The sequence below is a fragment of the Coturnix japonica genome, chromosome 3 (assembly GCF_054131305.1).
Source record: "Coturnix japonica strain WE chromosome 3, WE-NBRP24, whole genome shotgun sequence".
NCBI classification, from domain to species: Eukaryota; Metazoa; Chordata; class Aves; order Galliformes; family Phasianidae; genus Coturnix; species Coturnix japonica.
In genome coordinates, this window is record NC_140665.1 from 40,659,961 (window position 1) to 40,680,846 (window position 20,886).

Here is a 20,886-nt window from a genome sequence, read left to right on the forward strand (position 1 = left end):
GTTGTTAATAATTAAACTAGACTCCATTTCCTAAAGGTGGACCTGCAGCTGAAATGCAACCCATAGGTAGGCAGCAGAAACCAAGGCAAAGCCACTGTTCTTCTAATAAAGAATGATTACCGCCTTCAAGCATAATGCTTTTGACAGGCTGGTCTAAACTCTTGTTGAGGTCACAAGGTTAATCTCACAGCAGCTACAGGCCCCCTCACTGCTGAGCGTGAACAATATGGTTAACATTTTTGGAACGGAGTTAAATTTCCTTGTCATTCCTGGCCCACACCTGACAGAAGCCGCACTCTTCTCTGCTTTTGGAACCTGCCATCTGGAAGATAACAAATTCTTATCTAGCCCATTGATCTTTTCTTAAATCACTATGAATGTTTCCCACCGCTGACCAAAAGACCAGAAAACAGAGTTTACCCACCTGAAATAAACTCCGAGCTTTCCTGGGGCTAATTCCTTCAGATCCTAATGTGACTGCAAAACACAGGAATGTGTGACACAGTGGAGAGCTCTCAATGCCAGCAACATTCCTCAGGCTCATCACTGCAGCCATCACAACTCTTTTTCCTGGGCTACCAAGTATATGCAAATAAATCCTGACATTGTGTTTTTGTTCAGTATCTGACCGTATTTGGCTTCATTCATCAGTTTATCCTCACATAAATTAATACAGGATGGATGACGTCATTTAGCTTATGTTCCAACAAAGAAAGGATTACAATCTGCTTGAGCACCTACAGTGACTGTGCAAAATTTACCTTCAGTAAATTATCATCAACACCCAAATACAAGCAGTTTTATTAAGGGATAAGCCTGTCCATATGAAGACTTGTGTCCTGTGCTAGGGGAACTCTGAAAACCAAAAGTATTCAGACAACAAGTGCTATCTACAGCCCCAAGTCTTATCCAAATGTACACGAGTCTTACCATATCCTCTTGCATTTGGGCAAGCTTCTTCCTGGACCCTAGATTCCAGTTAGGAACGTGAAGGCATCACGTTCAGGTTGTCAAATCCAAGCCCTCCTCTCATGTGACCTACAATTAACCAAGAAATCCCAGTGTTTCACTGCTCGCAATGCAGACCAAGTAGCTATGGTACAGATCCACATACAGTGAAGCCTTATTTACATACCTAAGTTCTTTTAAATCACTGAGGTCAAGTGCCTACACCGTAACACGTACCTGGGTTATTGAGAATTATTAGGAACACAGACAGAGTGATTCCTGTCTTTTGTTACCCTGGTTATCTACTGCTGTCTCCTGCCTCACACCAGATCTTAATGTCTTAAAAAAGGGGAGCCCATAGACTAAGACACCTGTCTGAACATGCTTTGGTAGTTGCTCAACCAACTTCTTCCAGCAGTTTGCTTTCCTGCTCATGTCTGCTTTGACCCAGCGTTGTGTCCAAGGCACCATCCAGAGTCAGGTGCATTACCTGAGAATGACACCCCTAGGCGCAATCTCCCCCCACTAGAATGCAGCTGTATCCCTGGAGACAGCAAGGGATAACTCCAAAAAATTGCTTGCATTGCTACGTGATGACCATTTTCTTTTGCCATTCCACTGGAAGGAATAGAAACAACGATGTTAAAAATGAGGTTCTTTACGGTTTAGGTTTCTCAGTTCTTTACGGGGTCGTTTCCATGTGACTGTGAATGTTTTCTTGTGGGGTAAAATAAAGAAAAAACCCTAAAAACTCAACCTTCAACTCTGAACCACGAGATGGAAATTAATCAATACCAGTAACAGTTTTTATGAGACATAAATAATACACGCTTAGAATTAGAGAACGCTTCTTCAAGACTCTAACTACATTTTGGAAGAAACTTAAGTGAACCAGGCTGACTTCTGTTTTTCATCTTTACTTGATGGATGATGACAAAAGGAGATAACCTCAGTGTAAATAACATGATTTATTAAAAGCTGAAGAGAGTGAGACATGTTTGCAATCATTGCAGATTAGGAACTCCTATGTGCACATTTTTTATTACCTTAGGCTTTTCTTTGCTTCCCACCCTTCATCTCCAGCCTCTATCTTGTCTTGAAGTGCTCTTTCCTAAAGGACAGAAATGAACTCCACCAGGGATTGTGTTTCACAACCGCATTCTTTATTTACAAGGAGTTTTCAGTGCTCGAGACCTTTCATAAGATACCTCAGTTGTTTTTATAACATAATGAAATGTGATGAGGTGAGGCATACTTGCCTCTTTCGTTCATATCCTTCAAAATGTGATCCCTGGGTGGAATAACCCCAAACCTAATTTTCCGAGTGCCGTCTCCTCTGTCACAGCTCTTCCCTGTGGTCCTTCCTGGCTTTGCACAGGAGCTGGGATTTCACCTGAATCCCTTGTTCACCACACAGGTAACGTGATGAGGAAGGCAGTGAGACACATACATACACCTTGGTAATTTTATCCTGAGCATTCTGGAGAGAAGAACATACAAGGAATGTAACTGTACGGCAGAAGCCAGTTTCTTGTGAAATCCAATAGGGTTTTAAGTCAGGTAGAGGCAATGCCTTTTCTTCATGTTTGGAACTGTTTTGCCTCAAGTAATGCAAGAATTAGAAACACATTTTAGTCAAAATTACTAAATCTGACCTACATTTGCACTGACACCATTGCAAATTCCAATTATTTCACTCTAAAATCTTCATTTTCCAGAACATAGCTGAATCCTAACTGTTATTTTTACAACCCTTTGTTTACAGATTTCACCGATTATTTCCTGCCTTATTATATTCCACTCCTGCTGTCTGATTTCAAAGCTCTTGCTGCTTTGACACAGCATACCAGTGCTAATGCATAACTCATGCATTTACTAAATGGGCAGGAGGGAAAAACAGATGAGCAAGAACAGGGTAAGCACTTGACTATAATTACCTCTGAATAGGCTTAGGTTAGCAGCGATAATGGCAGAAATAGATTTTACATGTCAGGCTAAATTCATCCTGTGGGCAATTCAAATTATCTTTGTGCCATTACTTCATGGAAATAGTCAATGTAAATGTAGCTTTTTTTTCCCCTTCTATAGACGGTTTGTTATGTAAGAAGCAGGATGACACAGCACATAAGGTTATTTATTCTCATCCCTTAAGCTTACAGCGGTGTATTTTAGTTTCTGGCTTTCTGTTTTTCCCAGAGTTTTCTCACCCAGGCTTAAGATTTCCCAAGGTGGGGGAATCTGAAAGAAGGCAGTTCCAAAACCAGCAAAAATAAGTACACAAAGCCTGTGTGAAATCCACCATCTGTGTGAAAACACATCATCAGATACAGCAGAGGCCGTGACTCTGTTAGGGAGTAGTGCCTCAGCAGGACTGTTGCCCATAGGGACCAAGAGAAGAAAACTTGCATGAAATAGACAGCAAGAAATATTTTTTCCTTAAGCAGTGAATGGACAGTGTGAAGCAAGTGTTTTCCATGCAGGTTATTAATGCTGTGACTGATGCACAAACACGATGAGCACTAAGAAACCTCAGGCAGGGAATTAACAGCACTGACAAGGTTTCAAGGTTAAGATAACCAAAATTCACGGTTCAAACCACAGAGCATGGTTAGATAAGTCAACTCCTTCTGTGTCATTACTGTAGCAAAATTAACTACGACCACTGGGGAAGAACTGTTAGAGATTATTACATTTTATGTAAAGTCATCGAATTGGCATTGCTGTGACCCCTAAAGCGAGCTCGTATCAACAGCTTATGCACTTTGTGTGTATTTAACTACAGATAGCATCTTGCCAGAGCACCTGTACAGACAAATATCTATTGAACAGGTCCCATCAGAGAGTAGGCGATTTAAAATCCCCGTGGCCAGCAGCCATGTCACCACCAGCTGTGATCTCAGAAGACTGCGTAATGAATACAGGTTTGGGCGTGCACAGAGCTGGGGTTAGGAAATCTTGAAGCACAAAAGGTAGCAAGAAAGGGTTCTGGGAATGTGGTCAGAGTTCAAAATAAAATCATGAGCCTAGAATGATATTAATGACTTACGGTTACTGAAAGACTCAGCTTCTCTGTTCTGTTTTAAAGCTCATATGTGGAGCATATGATCACTTTAGTAAATGCAGTCCCATGGAGACACTGTCCAGGCTATGAGCTTGACCAAATTTTACTTATGAGCCCATCCTCCTACCCAGATTTCTTATATGCTTTCCAAAGCTTTGCAGCACTGTGGAGCACCACTACGCAGCTGTTCTCAAAGACATGAGGGTATATCCGTTTCAACACCAGACGAAATAAATGCTCGCTTGAAGAAGGACACCAGGACTCCTTGAGATTAAAGATACGACACATAGTACTTGTAAAACACCAGACAGAATAGGGTATAAAGCAATATTCCATGTTTCCTTGCAGTCATGTGGCACAAGAGCCATACCTGAACTGCCTGCAACCATTTTTTTGCTCCAGTGCCAACCCTTGGCCTTGCCTGCAGCATCATGTGGCTGGTGCTCACTGCACAAAGCATTTGTTTTTTTATTTAATATAAGCTGATGTCTCAAAACTCACTAATTATCACTACAGATTATACACAACTTTTGGTATAATAACAACTGATCATAATTAATAATATAACAAATACTCTTATTAGCATATAAGCTACCCTGCACGCAATTTTATTGGTGTTTGTGTGCTGTTTTAGATAAATGTGGTACTTTAAAGTTGGAAAAAAACACATTCTCTGTCCCAGAGCTCAAAATTAAACCTGATTTTGCAACATTAATCATGAAAGCCTTGGTTTGATGAATACTCACAATGAAGCCATTGATAATTTTCTAGGAATAGGGAATGCCAGCAAAATCAAGCTCCAGCATGCACTGAAAACACAACACAAGATTTTGCTTCAGTATGAATGCTAAGAGAGAGCAGATTATTATCATCTCATGTGTAATGTCTAAGATGATTGTATATACAATGACAAATATTACAAACAAACAATTATTAGCCCTGCAAGAGTTGCTTTGTGTTTGTAAGTCTGAATAACACGTACAGCAGGGATCTGGCTGATATAAATGCAGAACGCAGAGCACTGAGAATAGCCTTTCACACATGAAAGTCATGGAATTTTTTGACTGTCAGCTCATTGCATCCACTGCTAGTTCGAATTTTAAGATTAATTTCATGCCCTCTTTTCTGTTAATATCCCGGCGATCAGCCCTCTCTCTAATGAACAGCCAACCTATTATTCGTTGATTTGCCATTGATTTCTTCGCCTTACTTGCCAATGCTTTGCCTGTTGATTAAATGCTAGACATAAGAATGCCTCAAATTTCTGACTTCTGAGTCATCCTCTCATCACTTGAACAGCTTGAAGCCAGCTTCAGCTCCCCAGATCATTAGTGAAAACTCCTTTTGTTTCCAGACACTACAAACATGCTTCTCCCGAGCTTCAGTGCTGTTCGTGAACTAGAAAATAAATCGTACTAACAAAACTATTTCCTACATGCATTTTTTTAGATTATCATAAGAAAAGGAAACGGATTCTTTTCCATGATTATGAAGGCAAACCCAAGCTTTCCTTTTCACACTGTGAAATCCTTTCATCTACATGCAGTGCAGACAAGACCATGAGCCAAGACATCTGTTTATGCAGACTTTTGCTTAAAGTCCCTCTGACTTTAGCAAGGCTCTGCATGAGACACATGCTAACAAAAGGAGCTCTATTTTCTCAATCAAGACTCTGCTTTATAAGAGCTCTTCCAGAAATCCTGCCCCCCTATCTTCCACCCCCTTTACAGAGAAAGCTGGACAAACTTGCTTATCTGCACTGCAGGTAGGAGAGCTGGAGTTGACATGTTCAATAGGCAAAGCAGTGTTTCCTTGGATCACAGATATCTTCAGACTCCAATGCTTTGATGTCCCCTTCAAAAACAAACAAGCTAATGCTAAATGCATTTTCCTGCAGTTCTGCTGTTTCTCAGAGTGCAGCTTGTTTTCTCTGGGGTGACACATGCGAGCTGTTTCGTAGGAGCCCAGATATGCAGGATAATTACTAGATTTGTAATTACAGCACCATACCTGACAAACTGTATTGTCTTCCATGATGACAATAGCTAGCCTGGGAGCTGCAGCTGACCCACACTACAAGCCCTTCCACTTAGATTCCACAGGAAGAAAATTCAGGTGTGAGAGCATTAAGGTTGCTGATAGAAACAAGGAGGACAGAAGGCCAAGGTGATGTGCTATGACACACAGAACTGACTCAGTAGCCCACACAGTCCTTTGCTCCTGCCATAGATGATGGATCCTGTCACAGAAAGCCATGCTATGATTTTGTAAGCAAGTGTAATGTTTTCTTTTTCAAAAGACCAAAGCCCAGAAGCATGCAACAACCACTCAGAGCTGTTTACTCCCATTTCCAGTTTCATGCTGGCTGTCAGGGCATGACAGCAAGCCCTACCATGAGCACCTTGCTGGCTTTGCTATAGACAGCATGCATGGTGTTGGACGAGCCGTCCGCGTGCCTCCACTCCACGTGGGCGCCCCCGCTGGGGAAGGGCGGGACGGGACGGGACCGGACCCACATGGCCCGCCCCTCCGCATGGCCCCGCCTCTACCTCTGCTCCCCCGACCGGGTACCGGGGGGGGGAGCTGGGTGTTGAGTGCTGCCCGTTGGGGTGCCACCGCTCTCGGCTCGGCACGCGTCGGATGCGGTCCCAGACGGAACGGCGGAGCCCCGGGGGCATCCCGCGGTGAGTGCGGGGGTCCCGCTTCTCCACCGCCTGCAGTTCCATGTCGCGGCACAGGGGACAAAGGAGCGGGGCGGCCTCGGTGCGAGCTGGGGGCGGGCAGGGAGCCCCGCGGGCTGCCCCGAGCGCTGGGTTGGGGCTGCCGGTGTGAGCCCGTCCCGGTGGATGCGCGGAGGGAGCTTCGGAGCGCACCCGGCTGTGGCTGGAGCTGCCGGGCTCCGGCTGTCCCGTGTTGTCGGTGCTGGGCTGCGGAGGTGCCGGGTCCTGACAATAAGTACCTAAAAATCCCAGAGAATTGGGATCCCAGTGAGAGAAAGTAATGCTGGTGTATCCCTGGTGGTGGTTTACTTTTGCTGTGGTATCCAAAGCAAGGCTTTCAGGCGTTCGTTTGTTCAGGTGTTTTAAGATCTTTTCTGTCTAGTTCCTGGAAAGCTCGGAGCGGCTGCAGAATGCCGTGGCCTCGCTGTGCTGGTTATTTTTCGCTCTAATTGCGATATGCTCTCAGTCAGGCACGCTGATGTGATGCCGGGGCTCTCGGGGCTCTGCCTGGGCACATGGACCTCAAATTGGGGCGAGCCAGCAGAGGGAAAAGGTGTTTTACTCATACCCCATTCCCTTCCCTTTTAAAGATGAAGATAAGCACAAGCAGAACAGGTCTCCATCAGACACGGTGTGATGCAGTTCTGTGGTTGCCTGGCTGTTAGTCCAGTTCAGGGCAATGTAAATGACTTGCGTACCTGCTGTGCTCTGGGGTTGTGCTGCTTCTTTTCCTACAGGAGTTCTCTTGCTGCTCCCTGGGGGTGTTTGGCAGTGGCACTTTAATTCTTAGAGACTGAGCATGGAAAAGGTGTGGGCCAGATGCAGAAGTCCTCAGATTTAGAAGGAGCTGCTCCTTGGAGAACATCAGGAGGGGGATCTTTGCTTTAAGGAACTCCTTATGCTTGCTTTTCTATTTATTTATTTTTCTCTTACTCTCCTCTCTTTTTGCAAAACTCACCATCACTGCAAAAAGGAGCCATTCTCTGTAAGGGATTTTTGTCCTCATTCTGTTTCTTTTTTGAGGCTGTGTCTTCCTGTTTCCCTGTCTTTTTTGCTGAAGGTAGCTGCTGGCTGCAGTGTGTGTGGGCCCTGAAACGGCATTTGCTGCTACAGGCCCTGTTTGTGAGGTTGGCATTAGTTCTGTCAAAGTATGGGCAGATCGGTGATTTCACGCTTGTAACAGAAGCAGGCTGTGTTCCAGACTGAGCTTTCTCTCTCCGTTCTGGAACTTCCTCTGTTTCACATATTCAGAGCAGAGAAGAGTATTGGTTTAAGACAAGCTGAACTTTTCGGGGAGGGAAAAAGTTAGAAACAGGTGGATACAGAAGCTGAGTGGTTGGTGTGGATGTTTAAATTTGGATACGAGTGCCATGAGATGAGCAGTGGACTTTCTCTCCTTTGGAGAAGTAAGCAGTTTTTTAATTACCCAGTTCTTGCTGGTTCAAAGGGTTACTTATGTATTATATTGGTAAAAGCATGTCTGTTCTCATCCATCTTGCAGTTCTGGGTATTACCTCTGAACTTATAACGATGCCTTTGTTTCTCTTAAATAGCCCGTAGTGTGTTTACTTCTAGAAGTGATATAAAATCTTGGTGGCTTGGTTCCAGTTCAGCCCAGCTGAAATATAGAAATTCCACCACACTATTTCTGCAAAGGTGGTCTTGCAAAAGAATGTTCTCAGCTGTTTGACTAAATGCGAGTTGAAACAATAGATTAAACAAGTATTTAATAAACTGACTTGTGAGAATCGCTGTTTATTAGCCTTGATAGACTCTGAAGGAGAAATATGTTCCTGGTTAGAGAATTAGCTGATAGGCTTTGGGGTTATTGAGACTTCACCTGTTTTCAATTAGCATGACAGAAACACGCTTTTCTTTTTAGTCTCTGGTAGAGTGATCAGGTCTTGCTATTCTCTGCTCTCACTGTGCTTCCTAAACATCCCAACAGCTGCAGGAGCAGGGAACAAGCCTCGCTCTCCCTTATTATAAAGACCTTGCTGCAGCTCTCCACCTGTGCTTTACTTCTCTTATTTCACCTACATACAAAAGGCGAGCAGTCTTTCATAAATAAAGGTTGCACTACTTGGCAGAGGTGCCTCAGGGAGAGCACCAAAGCGAAGTACCTTCTGTTTCTCCCCTTCACACTGAGGCAGCAGACTGCCTGGTACTGTCTGTACTGCACTCTGGGCTGCCTGCGTATGCATGTCTGTGAGTTAGCTTTCTGTACCGATCTTTCTCCAAAGGGACGTGTCCTTGTGTTTGAGTGTGGGCAAGCTTTTGGTGAGAATGAACGGTTGCTGAAGCAATTTGCTTTGCTTAACCTTAGAAGGATTCATGTGATGCTGCTTTGGTCACTCAGCTGAAAGAACAGAGCTCTGCACTTCCATGTAAGCTTTCTTTGCAGCAGCTTCATGTGTTGTCCTGGACACTGAAGCTGTTTCACGTGCTGTGCCATATTTCGCTGGTTCGTTCTTATGCTTCTGCATTTGTCTAAGCCAGTTGATTCCTTCACATAGTACTTAATCATAAACACTAATTCACATGTGTGGTTTACAAAGCCCAAGGAAGTCCTGTGACTGTTAATCAGTAAAAGGACCCCAGCTGTAGATTGTGCAGAAATAAACAAATTCACTGTAATAAGAAACTTCACACTGGTAGTCAGACATGATGAGGAAATGCTGTATTTGCATTACCAATCAGTGAGCAGGCAGGATCAGCTCAACCATCGCTGTTTCTGATGTTGACAGCAGAAAGTCTTCCCAGGAACATGGCACGCTGAAAAAGAGATGCGTGTTCTCACTGCAGGCATTTAATGTTCAAAGGATGTATACTGCAAAGTTTTGCACGTTTCAATTAATGCACTTTAAAAGACTGCTTACCTTTGTGCACAGAAACTCAAAGGCGTACGTGGACTTGGAAGTGATGGAAAAACTTAGTCCCTCATGAGAGCTTAATTTATCCCTTTTGCCTGGAGGCTGTGATGCTCATTGTTTCTCTCAAAGACTTCTGAATTTAGTTCTGTTTTTGGGGAAGGATTAAGCCCAGGTGATTCACTCTGAGCTCTCTTCATGGGATATAAAGTGCTAAAGTGCTTTTCTCATCCCAGGGGCAGCCAGATAGAAACATGGCAGCCTCTCACGTGGTCCTGCCCTTGCAGCCTCCTTATCTCCACGCTACAGGAGCATGCATGTCCTTTGGTGCTTTGCCTTCAGCTGAGCCTTTTTCCTCTCCTTGAAGGCTGTTTTGCAGGTCTCAATGTGTAACAAAAATGTGTGTTTTGGCTTTCAAAGAATGCTGCATCACCACTGAGTAGGAGTTGTCCCCTGACTCTGAGCAGGAGTAGGGCAGCCCACAAAGTGGCACATCACCACGATCACAGGTTTGGAATAGGTGTCGTGGGAATTCTAGGGGGACCCTTCTTCCTGAGCACACTGGCCATGTTGTGGGAGAGGCAGAGCAAAGCAGAAGAGTTACAAACCCAAGAGAGCACTTCATGCTGTAGTACTCACTTGTGATGCTTGACTTCAGGCAGGAAAACTTCACAGCATGCAGGTGGAGTGTGGGCAGTCATGCCGGACTAAGAGCTGTGTGTCTAATCCTGCAATAGGACTACAAACAAAGCGTTTTCCTCTCTATTGTTAAAGCTCAGTGTCATTGGAGTGCTGTTTGTACAGAAGGAAAAGAAAAAGGATGTCAGTTGGCATCTAAGACTAATATTCAGCAACTTCCCTATCTGTCCTCGAAGTTGTGTGGTGAGAATGAACTCTGCCAGGGCTCTGTAGCCCTGGAATTCTTGTAGGCATCTCCTATTGCTCCTTTTGGAAGTCCCAGAAGTGAGAGCTGGGCCCACATCCTAGGTGTGTCAAGGGTGCTGTGTTCAAATGTAACAGATGCACAAGGCCTGCTGCAGTTTGCATCTCCTTATAGTCTATGAACCGATTGCCCATCATTTCTGCTGACAGTGTTGCGTCTTTCTTGTGGCCAGACTGCACCTATTCTGGGATCCTGTCTTTTGGAGCACCCAGAACATTTCGTCATCTCATGGGTTAGTCAAGGGAGTTGCATGGGGACTCAGGTTGTTGAGAAGGGTCAGTGCATGCCATTGTTACACCCTTGTTCAGCCTGGAAAAGAAAAGGCTGCGGGGTGACCTCATTGCAAACCTTCCAGTACCTAAAGGAAGCCTACAAACAGGAGGGGAGTCAACTCTTTACAAGGGTAGGTAATGGCAGAACAAGGAGAAATGGTTTTAAGTTGAAGGAGGGAAGATTTAGGTTGGATATCAGGGGGAAGTTCTTTGCAGAGAGAGTGGTGAGGTGTTGGAACAGGCTGCCCAGAGAGGCTGTGGATGCCCTGTCCATGGAGGTGTTCAAGGCTAGGTTGGGTGGAGCCCTGGGTAGCCTGGTCCAGTATTAGATATGGAGGTTGACAGCCATGTCTGTGGCCGGGGGATTGGAACTTGATGATCCTTGAGGTCCCTTCTAACCCAAGCTATTCTGTGATTCTTTACTTATTTAGGCTTTTTATTACACTGTTCACTAGATATTACTGTACCTTCTTTACAATGAAGACATAGGTGAGGGCGGTTCTCAGTTTTAAGGCTGTGTTTTATCATCAGACTGGGCAATGTGAGCTTGGGTTGCTGCACAAAGGTAGGCTTCTTTCCTGCTGTCTGCCAGCCTTGCTGCACAGCTGGCTTGATTAGAGCTACCTAAGCTGATTGTGGAATGGCAGTCTAAGAGACCGGTTGTCTTAGGAGCATAAGACATCTGCGGAAAACATTAAGAATAGTCAGCATTTCTGAGCAGTTCCTGACAGAACTCTGTAGGGCCAGTCTGCTGTGGTTTCATTGGGAATGTGCTCAGTGTTCGTTTTTGTCAGTGGTAGCAAAACCAGCTTTCCCAAGATACTTTACTATAATAAATCTTCAAAAGCATGCTTTCAGGTTGTGTTCCTGGATGTTTTTGAGAGAAGCACATAATTATCTGTTCTCTTCTTGATGATTGAATTTTGTTCTGCTTTGCTGCTTAGAGTTGGTGGACGATTATTTCACCCATTTGTTTTTATCCCCTCAAGGTGTGCTTGTGGCAGTCCCAGGAGGCTAAAATCAGGATTAGGACCTAATTCCAAGAGGGCTGTGGTCTGATGTAAAATAGGGTTATGCAGTTTAAAACTGAATCCCAGTTCAAGTGCATGGGTTGGTTTGCATAGGTGCCATTTGGGGACCTGAAGTTACAAAGTACAGGAAGTGGCAAGAACTACTTCTAACTTTTTTTCCCCTCATTACCTGAGACCAGAAAATAAGGTGGATTTCAAACTTGCCTATGGAAATGCAACAATCGATTACGTCTCCAAAGGACTATTTTGCTCTTACTGCTGTTGCTAACTCCACCAATTCCTGTTCTCACTAAGTGAATGCTGTAGCCCTGTTCTGCTGCTGGGCAGCTTGTGGGACTGTGGGTAGAGGAGCAGAAGATTAGGGTTCTTACTAATTAGTTTTTACAGCCATGTTTGAGCTGTTTAATCAGAGTAGTGTTGAAATTAATGGCAGGTTTATTGTCCAAAGCTCTGGTGCACGTGTATTTAGGTAGAATAAAATAAACAGTGCTAAATAAACTCCAGGCACTTAAAAAGATGCCTGACTGATACCAGAAGAGTAGGAATAAAAAGCATCTTTGACTGTTTCACTGAGAGGCCTTCGACTAAACAATTACATCCCAAAATGGACTTCTCTGGGAGCAAAATCATGGAGCGATGTTATTTAAAAAAAAACCAACCAAAACAAACAAACAAAAACCAACTAAAACCCAAACAAACTGTCCCAGAGGCCAATGATTGACTTGAGCTTTTATTAATTCATCTGCAGTGCATTTGCCGGAGCTTTTAGGGTTTAATTGAGGTTAAGAGGTTGGAATCTGTGGTAAACAAAAGAATGGCATATGGGCAGTCTGAAATTGTGTATGTTTAAGTAAGAGCATTCCTTCTGGCCACTTGTTTTGGTTGGGCAGTTATTCTTGGCTTGTGTGTGTGTGTGCGTATGTGTGTGTGTGTGTTCAGTATGAGTGTGCAGTGCTAGCAAGTTAATGATTCATTAAGTTTTATCACATTCTAGCATACCTCTGAAGAAGAGAAAGCTGATCTAGGCTTGTGTTTGACCTCCCTCTTCAGATTAAGGACATCGCTTCTTTAACCTCTTACCTGCTGCAGGGTTGAAGAGCTGGTTTGTTTTAAAACACTGAAAAAAACATCTCCTTGTCCTTTCATGGGATCACAGAATTGCAGGGGCTGGAAGGGAACTCTGGTGACCATCTAGCCCAACCCCCTGCTAATACGGGTTCCCTTTCTTACTTCCCATCTCCTGCAATCTACAGTTGTCCATTTGAAATTTTAGGAGAACAAAGTGAGTGTGAATGGGATGAGCCTTTTGTGAGCCTTGATTAACAGAGGGTATGAGGAAATAGGGTTCAGTTTCTTGAGTCATCCACAGGGGAAAAGAAAGTCAGTTTATTCTTATTGTTACTTTTTTGCCCTTTCTGACTTATGTTACAGGCTGTGAATGTGTGTCTGTGGATGTAACCTTCCCTCTTGAGTGAGGACATGGGCTGTAGTGCAGTGGTTTGACAATTGAAACAAACCTACTTGTGATGGAAAGCCTGAGCTCATAACTCTGAGGTCCTTATACTATCCATAAAGTTTATGGAGCGTATGACATCAGATGACAATAAAAAGTGACCTATCACCCTCAAAGTCATTCTATAGGCATCTGGTATTTATATGTAGCTGTTCACAGTGTGTAGCCTGGAATCCAGGAGAGCTCATTGATATAATTATATTGATAAGAGGATGAATGAGGGGTTTTCTCCAAATATCTCATTGCCTGGAAGCTTTGACGTCTTCTCATCTGGGAAGTCAAATGTGTCTTTTCTGTGTGCTTATAATTTAGAGCAACCTTCCTTTTAAAGATCCTAATTCCCATTTATTATTTTTCTTCAAAGACTGAATTAGTAATAACTATGTCCCTTAATGGCACTCCCTCCTTTATTAATACAGTAAATGCAAGTGTTGTGTGCTTTGCTCTCATGGAGGAAAGAACGTATACAACACTTCCTAATAAATTCCTCTTGTGTTTCTGTGGTTGTTGCAGTTTCAGTTCTAAGTTGCTTGTGCAGCTCACAGGCTGCTGCATTTTCGATGCTGTTCCAGCAGCTTTTTCCCCAGAACTGAAGGCTTCCCAACTGTGCTGCGTAGGTTTGGCCCTTGGGAGAAGGCAAAAAATATGGAGTGGTGGCTCAGCCTTGGGAATGGATGGGTATGAGAGCAGTGGTTTCCCAGACAGCAGGGCTGGGTGGAAGGGATCCTGGTTCAGATGAAGTGCTCTGTGCTGACAGCTTGTCAAAATCCTTCACTTCAGGTGGCATCAAGATGTTGCAGCTGAAGGAGGTGGCACTCCCTCTTGCTCATGGGCTTTTTTCAGGCAGTAGCCTGTGGTATCATCTGTCTCATTGCTTACGTACATCTCAGTCTTGTTTTGGGTTCGTCGTTCTAAGGCGATCTGATTGCTTTATGGCACTCTGTTCTGCCTCTCAGGCTATATAAAGGCTGTCTCTGCCCAGTTTGTGCCACGATGCCATCAGAAACATTGTCAGTGACCTTGTAAAATGGGTGAGTCGGGTGCCACTGAGACTTGCCCTCTCAGCACAGCGCAGCCAACCTCAGCAAGCAGTGGGGCAGAGCTGCAGCGTCAAGGCCTCACTGACACTCTCCCCTTCCCAGCAGGTGCGTGGGATGAAGGGAGCCTGACGCCCATCCACAGCGGAGAGGAGACACCCGCTGCCCGCCATGAGCCGGGTGCTGCTGTCCGGCAGGATGCACCCCGAATGCCGCAGCGTCTGTGTTTTCCTGCCTGACCGGGAGCAGCTCAGCCTGACTGTGGGGGTAAGTGGATCTCAAGGGATGCCGGGAGGCCTCGCTCCAGGCTGGGGCTGGCTTTGTTTGCTGCTGTTTTTCCTCTCAAAGCCTAGTCTGCTGACCCAAAGGCTATTAGCCAGCTTAGTGTAATTGGCGCTCCATTTTCTAATTGGGTGGTTTCAAAACATTAGTAGAGTTACTCAGAACTTCTGAGATGGAGGTAACCTCTGTTCTTTTTCTGCTGTTATTTTGTTGGGGTTATTTTAAGCACCCACAGTGTTTTTTCCACAATTAATAAAACAGAGATTTTTTTCATATTGAACCTGAAATGCCCTGATGATTTAGCAAACACACCTTATAATGACCATTTACACTAGTGTTTCAGCTATTTCTGCTTTGAGAGCCTGTCAGCAACTTTCAAAGACTCCAGAGCAGAGCAAACAACCTCTGAGGCTTTTTTTCCCCTCTTTCGAGTACTTGTACACACTGACCACAGCTAAGTCACTTCATTTCTTTGATCAGCTCTTCAAATACTGGAGTGCATGTGCAGGAGTGCTGGCAGAGCCCTGCTAGCTGCCTGCTCAGCACAACCCAATGCCCACTGCAGTGCACATGGGCTCCTTGCAAATTCTGCTCACTCCTCAGCCTGTGAGAAACTGAACTGACAGCAGCCCTTCAGCTACAGCTGTGTGCAGGTGTTTGCCCGTGTGCTGGTGAGATATATCCTTTTGGTTTTATTGGCTCTACTCTGGGATGGGGACAGAGGGAAGACAGGTGAGGTGAGCTGCTCTAAGCACTCAGCTTAAAACATGGCACGTGTGCTAATCTTTAAAATCCATGTAGGAATTCTGCCTGTTATGCCTAAATGTGGCATCGTTAACGGAAAGTTCCACAAGGGCTGGTCAGAATGAGACTTTGGCTGCAAAACCTGGGGCTCTCTACTTGCAGGTCATCTGTTCAAATTCAGCCCAGGTAGCTCCTAAAAGACTTCTGCAGTCTTATTGGTTTTGTGCAAGTCACAACATGAGAATTTAATTAACCTCCTAGAGGCAGGTGCAAAGGCCAGTGATAATGGTCTGTTGAGATTGACCCTAAATCTCACCTTTTTATAGCTTTTATCAGCAAGGCTAATTATGTGAGATAGCAGAGCCTGCCCTGCCTCTCTTGAGGTGTAGACTTGTATGCAGAAGTGCAGGCAGGGCTGATGGCATTGCCATTTGGTTTGGCTCAGCGTTAAATGAGGGTCAACCAGAGATGCCCAAAGCCCTTTCTAGTCTCATTGCTCCACCTTTGCTCCCTGTCTGGCATTTTAACTGTGGTATCACACATGTGGCTGAGTGTTGTCCCAAGAGCATATGATAGATGTGGGGCTGTCCTAGCTCCAGGGTCTTTGGGCAGTGTCCCACTGCAGCAGGAGGTCCCATACCCAGTCTTAGGCAGGCAGCAAGAACTATAGTCTCTGTTTAAAATGCCATTGTGAGTTGCCCTGGGCTGCAGCAGCTTAGTAAAGCATAAGGAATGGCCTTTCACACTGAGTACTGTGGGCATGGAGGAAAGGCAGCATGTCCTTGTTCACACCTGCCTTCCTGCAGCTCCTGCAAAGAGCTAAAGGTCTTTGAATATCCCTTTCTCTGGCAGGAACTGTGGCACCAGATCCATCCATAGACCTTTTAAGATGTTTTCTCTCCTCTCTTCAGCTGCTTCATGCTTCAGTGGCCATAAAGTTGCAAAAATAGATATGCAGAGATACCTGGGTGTGAAAGAGAATATCTGCTTGGGTCAAAACACGAGTTCTCAAAACACAGTTGTGTCCTAATTGCATAGAGAGTGAAATATGACCTCTTACAACTGGGCAAGTCACCAAACCCAGCTTTTCATTTGGCTTCATTCTTTACCACAACGCTCCTTCAAAACAACAACAAAAATCAGGATTTTGCAGCTGGAGAGATCTTCTAAAGGGAACATCAAGGCAATTTTCCAGTAGTATTAGTAGAACACAAATTTAATTAGCACAGCCACAGATGATTGCCTGTGCATTTATTAGAATAATAATGTCATTACTTAATGTTTCCAAAGCCTTTTAACCTCCTCAATGTGGAATGCAAATACTAAATAAGCTTGGAGTTCAGTGAGGTAGGTAGGAATCGTTATCCTTCCAGCAGAATAAATTATAGATCCTTTCCCTGATAAGAAAAGGGTTTATGTGCATAATTCCTTTCTCCTCCTCTCATACAAATTCCATCCTTCCAGATAAGAATTTTCCTATGTGTTTTGTGTGGTCACATGTAGATGGAAGCCTGTTCTTTAAGGTGGATTGTTTGTGTGCCCTTCACAGATATTAACATTGAAGGGAGAAAAGTGGGAGACTCCACTAGTGCTTAAGTGTCTTAGAAGTGCCCCAAGTTGTTGCTTGTTGCTTACTTGGCAGAGGAGAGGTGGGAATGTGAACGGAAACTTGGGAAGAGAGAAAGTCTGGCATAGTCCCATGTGATTAGGGGCAGCAGGCATAGGTTTGAAGTCTCCCGGTTATTCTGTGAGCAGCGGAGCTGGTGCTTTAAAGCATATGGACCACTAAAATAGAGATGGTTGACCAGCATGTAGGAATGCTTGTGTGTAGAATGACTCTGGAGTAGCATGTGTAACCTGGCACATGATTTTATTTTTGGGTTTCTTCACACTATGAAATTTAGTTCATTCTGAGGTGGAACAAAGCTGAGTATCAGGCCCTGTCAGAAGAAGGAATGATGCATAGTGTGTTTGGAGTGGAATCTGGCATACAAACCATGTGCAAGGGGAGGAAAGGCCAAACAGAATCACAAAACAAATGGAAAATTCAAAAGGAAATATTGATTGTTCTAACAGGGGAATGTAGGAGGAGGAAACGGAGATTGCAAGTGTTATCAGTATTGCATAGCTATGAAGTTTGGGAGTAAAACTGGATGCAGTAGGAAAATGCCAAAAGGAGAATGGACAAGGTGGTAGATCACATACCTGCTGTGCAAGAAACCTCTTTACATTTCTGCTTTCAAGGTAGATGTCACAAAACATTGGAAGTGCTCAGTTCATAGAAATAAGTATCTTCCAGCAGGTTTTTCTTCCTTTAAGTGTGAAAGTATGTAACAAAATATACTTATTTGTTTAGCTTTTACATAGTCCTGTGTTCCTAGTGACTGATGTATGTGTATAAGCATTCCAGTTACAGGTAGGTCACCTAGTCCTTCCCTACAGAGCTTGCTTTCTTGAGAAAGGAGGCAGATTTCGATGCCAGTTACAACTTCATGTTGTTGGCAGCTGAACAAGTACAGCTTTTAGGTGTGAGATCACACCTCTCCTAAAGTTTGTGTTGCACACATATTGGCATAGTGCAGGTTTCAAAGCTTTGAGTGAAGCGTTAGTGAGTGGCTGATTGGTGGTGCATTGTCAAGAATTAAAAACAAAGCAAGCAAACAAAAAACGTCAGTGACCCTATTTCCCATTGTCCTTGTCTAGTGACATGATACATCCTGGGGCAGGGAGGAGAGTGGAACCTGCTTCTGGGCAGCATGGCATACTAACCCTAAAAGGGCTTGAGGAATTATGGTGGCAGTTAATTTGGTGATGATTACGCTGCAGACAAGTTCAGAGATAGACTTCTGTCCTGTTTTCTTTGCTTTGTACCTCAGAGTGGAAGCTTCTGGTGCTGCTGCTTGGCACTGACCAGCTGAGATTGTGTTAGGTTTCACAGCAGCTGGCTACACCCCAGGCAGCACTTTGGTTGTGTGTCACAGTACTGTTTTGCTCTCTGCAGCTGTTCTGGCTCAGAACTCCTCCCACGTCTCTTGAGGGTTGGGGATTTTGTGGGATTTTGCTAGTCTGTTGAGTTGTGCTCCTGAGGTGGTGTGATGGAGCGAGGGAAATAAGGCTATAACTGAGAGGACACGTAATGGGGAGCTTTCCAGTCACTGTACACATCCTTTCCTTGTGCAAGTAGCCTGTATCACCACTTTGTTAAGGGAGCTTGTGCAGAACAAGTCTCCATTTGGCAAGAAAACAGGAAGAAGCTCATAGGCAATTGATAACAACTTCTGAAAATGCAGGTGTTAATTGTTGTGTGACCAGAAGTCAGTGGCAGACAGAATAAGCTGTTCAGCGTGGAGTAGAGAGCAAGCTTGTCTGTACCCCACAAGGCATTTCAGGTAAATGTAGGAATGCAGTCTTGGCTTTCTTTGTATGCTTTTGTTTTTAGTTCCCTTGAATGAAAGCTTCATTGTTTCTCTTCACCTCTGAGAAAACATTTATACAAGAGAGCAGTGTTTTGATTTCTGTGTTTACAAACTTTTTCCATGAGAACACCTGTCAGTAGTATGCACAAAACTAGCACTCCAGAGTTCTCCTTATGCAACAGTGCCAATAAATAGGAGATTTGAATTTATATCTGACTGAGCTGAGTCACTTCGCAGCGTGAAGGTACAAAAGTAACACATTGATAATTTTTCTATGATGATAATACTGAAAACAAATCTTGTTCTCTGGGAGTTCTTCAGCTTTGGTATCCAAAAATGTATTGGCCTATGCAAGGAAGGAGAATTGGCCGGTTCAGGTGTGTGAGCCATCTGTAACGTTGGGTTGGTTGTTTCTTTCAGGTCAAAGCCACCGGACAGGAGCTCTTTCAGCAAGTTTGTGATTTAGTGAAGATTAAAGAGCCTCACTTCTTTGGCCTCAGCATTGTTAAAAGTAAGCAAACTCAATGCACAGAACAAATGACTTGGCAAACTTCCACAGACCTGCTTGTGTGTATTTACGGTGTGTGCATATATACACAGTGGCCATGCCTGTGGGGAATTTGATTGTAATAAGGTCACAAAGTATGTAGATTATGCACAGCCTTCTCAGAGCTCTTTTGATCTTTGGTATGTGGGCAGACAAATTAGGAGAAGGGGGGCTTTTTGTTCTCTTCCTTTGTTCTTATGTTCTACCTCTTTGTGGAGTTTTCTTTCTCCCCTATAGCTAACTTGCTAGCCAACATATTTGTCACCGTATGAGTTCAAAACTGTCAATAGTTGGACAGGAGGTGAATTTTAAAAGGAATTTGGGGCTGGAAATGTTATTTATGTTCTGAAATCTCATGCAAAGAATGGTGAAGAATGGGGAGAGGAAGCTTAAATGGTTTGAGGGGGCTGAATACGTGAGGAGTAGGAAAACTGTGTTTTGAAATATCATCTGGGAAATACAAAATGTCTTAGTACATGAATTGAAGTGCGGTCTGCTGATCCTGTATCTTGGTGTTGACCAGGTGATAGCGTAAGATGATGCCTTAAACTTAAAGGAGCAAACCGATAGGAGATATTACATTTCTAGGACAGTGTGCATCAACACCTCCCAGCCTCTTAGAAAACAGTAATGAATCCGTTGACTTCTCCCTCTGAAGTTTTTCTCAGATGTTTCACTATTTACTGCAGCATCTCTGTACGTTATCAATGCATTAACTTTATAAATCCTAAGTGAGGTTTATTTTGCCTGCTTACGAGTATGTGGGAGAAAGTTGTCTAAGTTTTCTCATCTCATTTTCCTTCTGTTCTTTCTCTAAAACCTTCTTCATTTTTCTTAGCATACCATTGAAGCTAAGATGGGAGTAAGCTGTTTATCTCCCTGATGTTTGGACAAGTCTCCAGGAGGTTCCATCGGCATAACTAAACCAGTAGCTGACAAACACATCTGTGGATTTAAACCAGCACAGTTCTTTATTCCCCTTCCAGTGAGGAAGTGCTGAATACCCCAATTCAACTAGGTTAATAAAGCAATGCTACTTACAGCTCAAAAGTATATTACCTGTAGCTTTAAACATAAACAGTGTTTGCTTGCTTCACAAAAATATTCATCCTTTTTAGATAAACTAATTCTTTGCAGTGCTCTTTGAAAAATGACAAGTAGCCTTTCCTTTTGTTCTGTTTTCCTCACTGTTCTTCACTCTTGCTTGCTGTAGCTCAGTTTCTAAAACTGCTTGGATGAAGGCTGTGTGTGTGCTCACCTTGGCACCTCCTCCACCCTGGTGAGTGTCAAGATTTTGGATGAGGAAGAGAATTTTTTTTGTTACTTTGCTTAAGAAATTGTCTGGATTTTGGGTACCAGACAACAGGAGGGAGGGAAGCATCAGGAGTCATTTTCTCAGCATGAATGGCCACAGCCACCAGGAAAGTTGTAGCTCACTCTTGAGACTGGGAGCAAACCTGGCCTATGTGCTTCTATGCTCTTCTGTTACCTGCCTTCCGTCT

The 20,886-nt window shown here is 44.0% G+C and overlaps 1 protein-coding gene across 4 annotated transcripts in view; it reads left to right on the forward strand.

Moving 5' to 3' along the window:
• The first annotated feature begins 6,581 nt into the window (after positions 1-6,581).
• FRMD1 (FERM domain containing 1) overlaps positions 6,582-20,886 on the forward strand; it is a 33,375-nt gene continuing 19,070 nt past the window's right edge. For 2 of the 4 annotated variants that reach the window (XM_015858003.3, XM_085541368.1), the window contains exons 1-3: positions 6,582-6,693; positions 14,501-14,662; positions 19,258-19,348. In XM_015858003.3, coding sequence (XP_015713489.2) covers positions 14,567-14,662; positions 19,258-19,348 — 187 coding nt within the window. In that variant the 5' untranslated portion in view covers positions 6,582-6,693; positions 14,501-14,566. The remainder of the gene's footprint in view (positions 6,694-14,500; positions 14,663-19,257; positions 19,349-20,886) is intronic. The other 2 variants (XM_015858002.3, XM_015858004.3) reach the window with 1 other exon arrangement.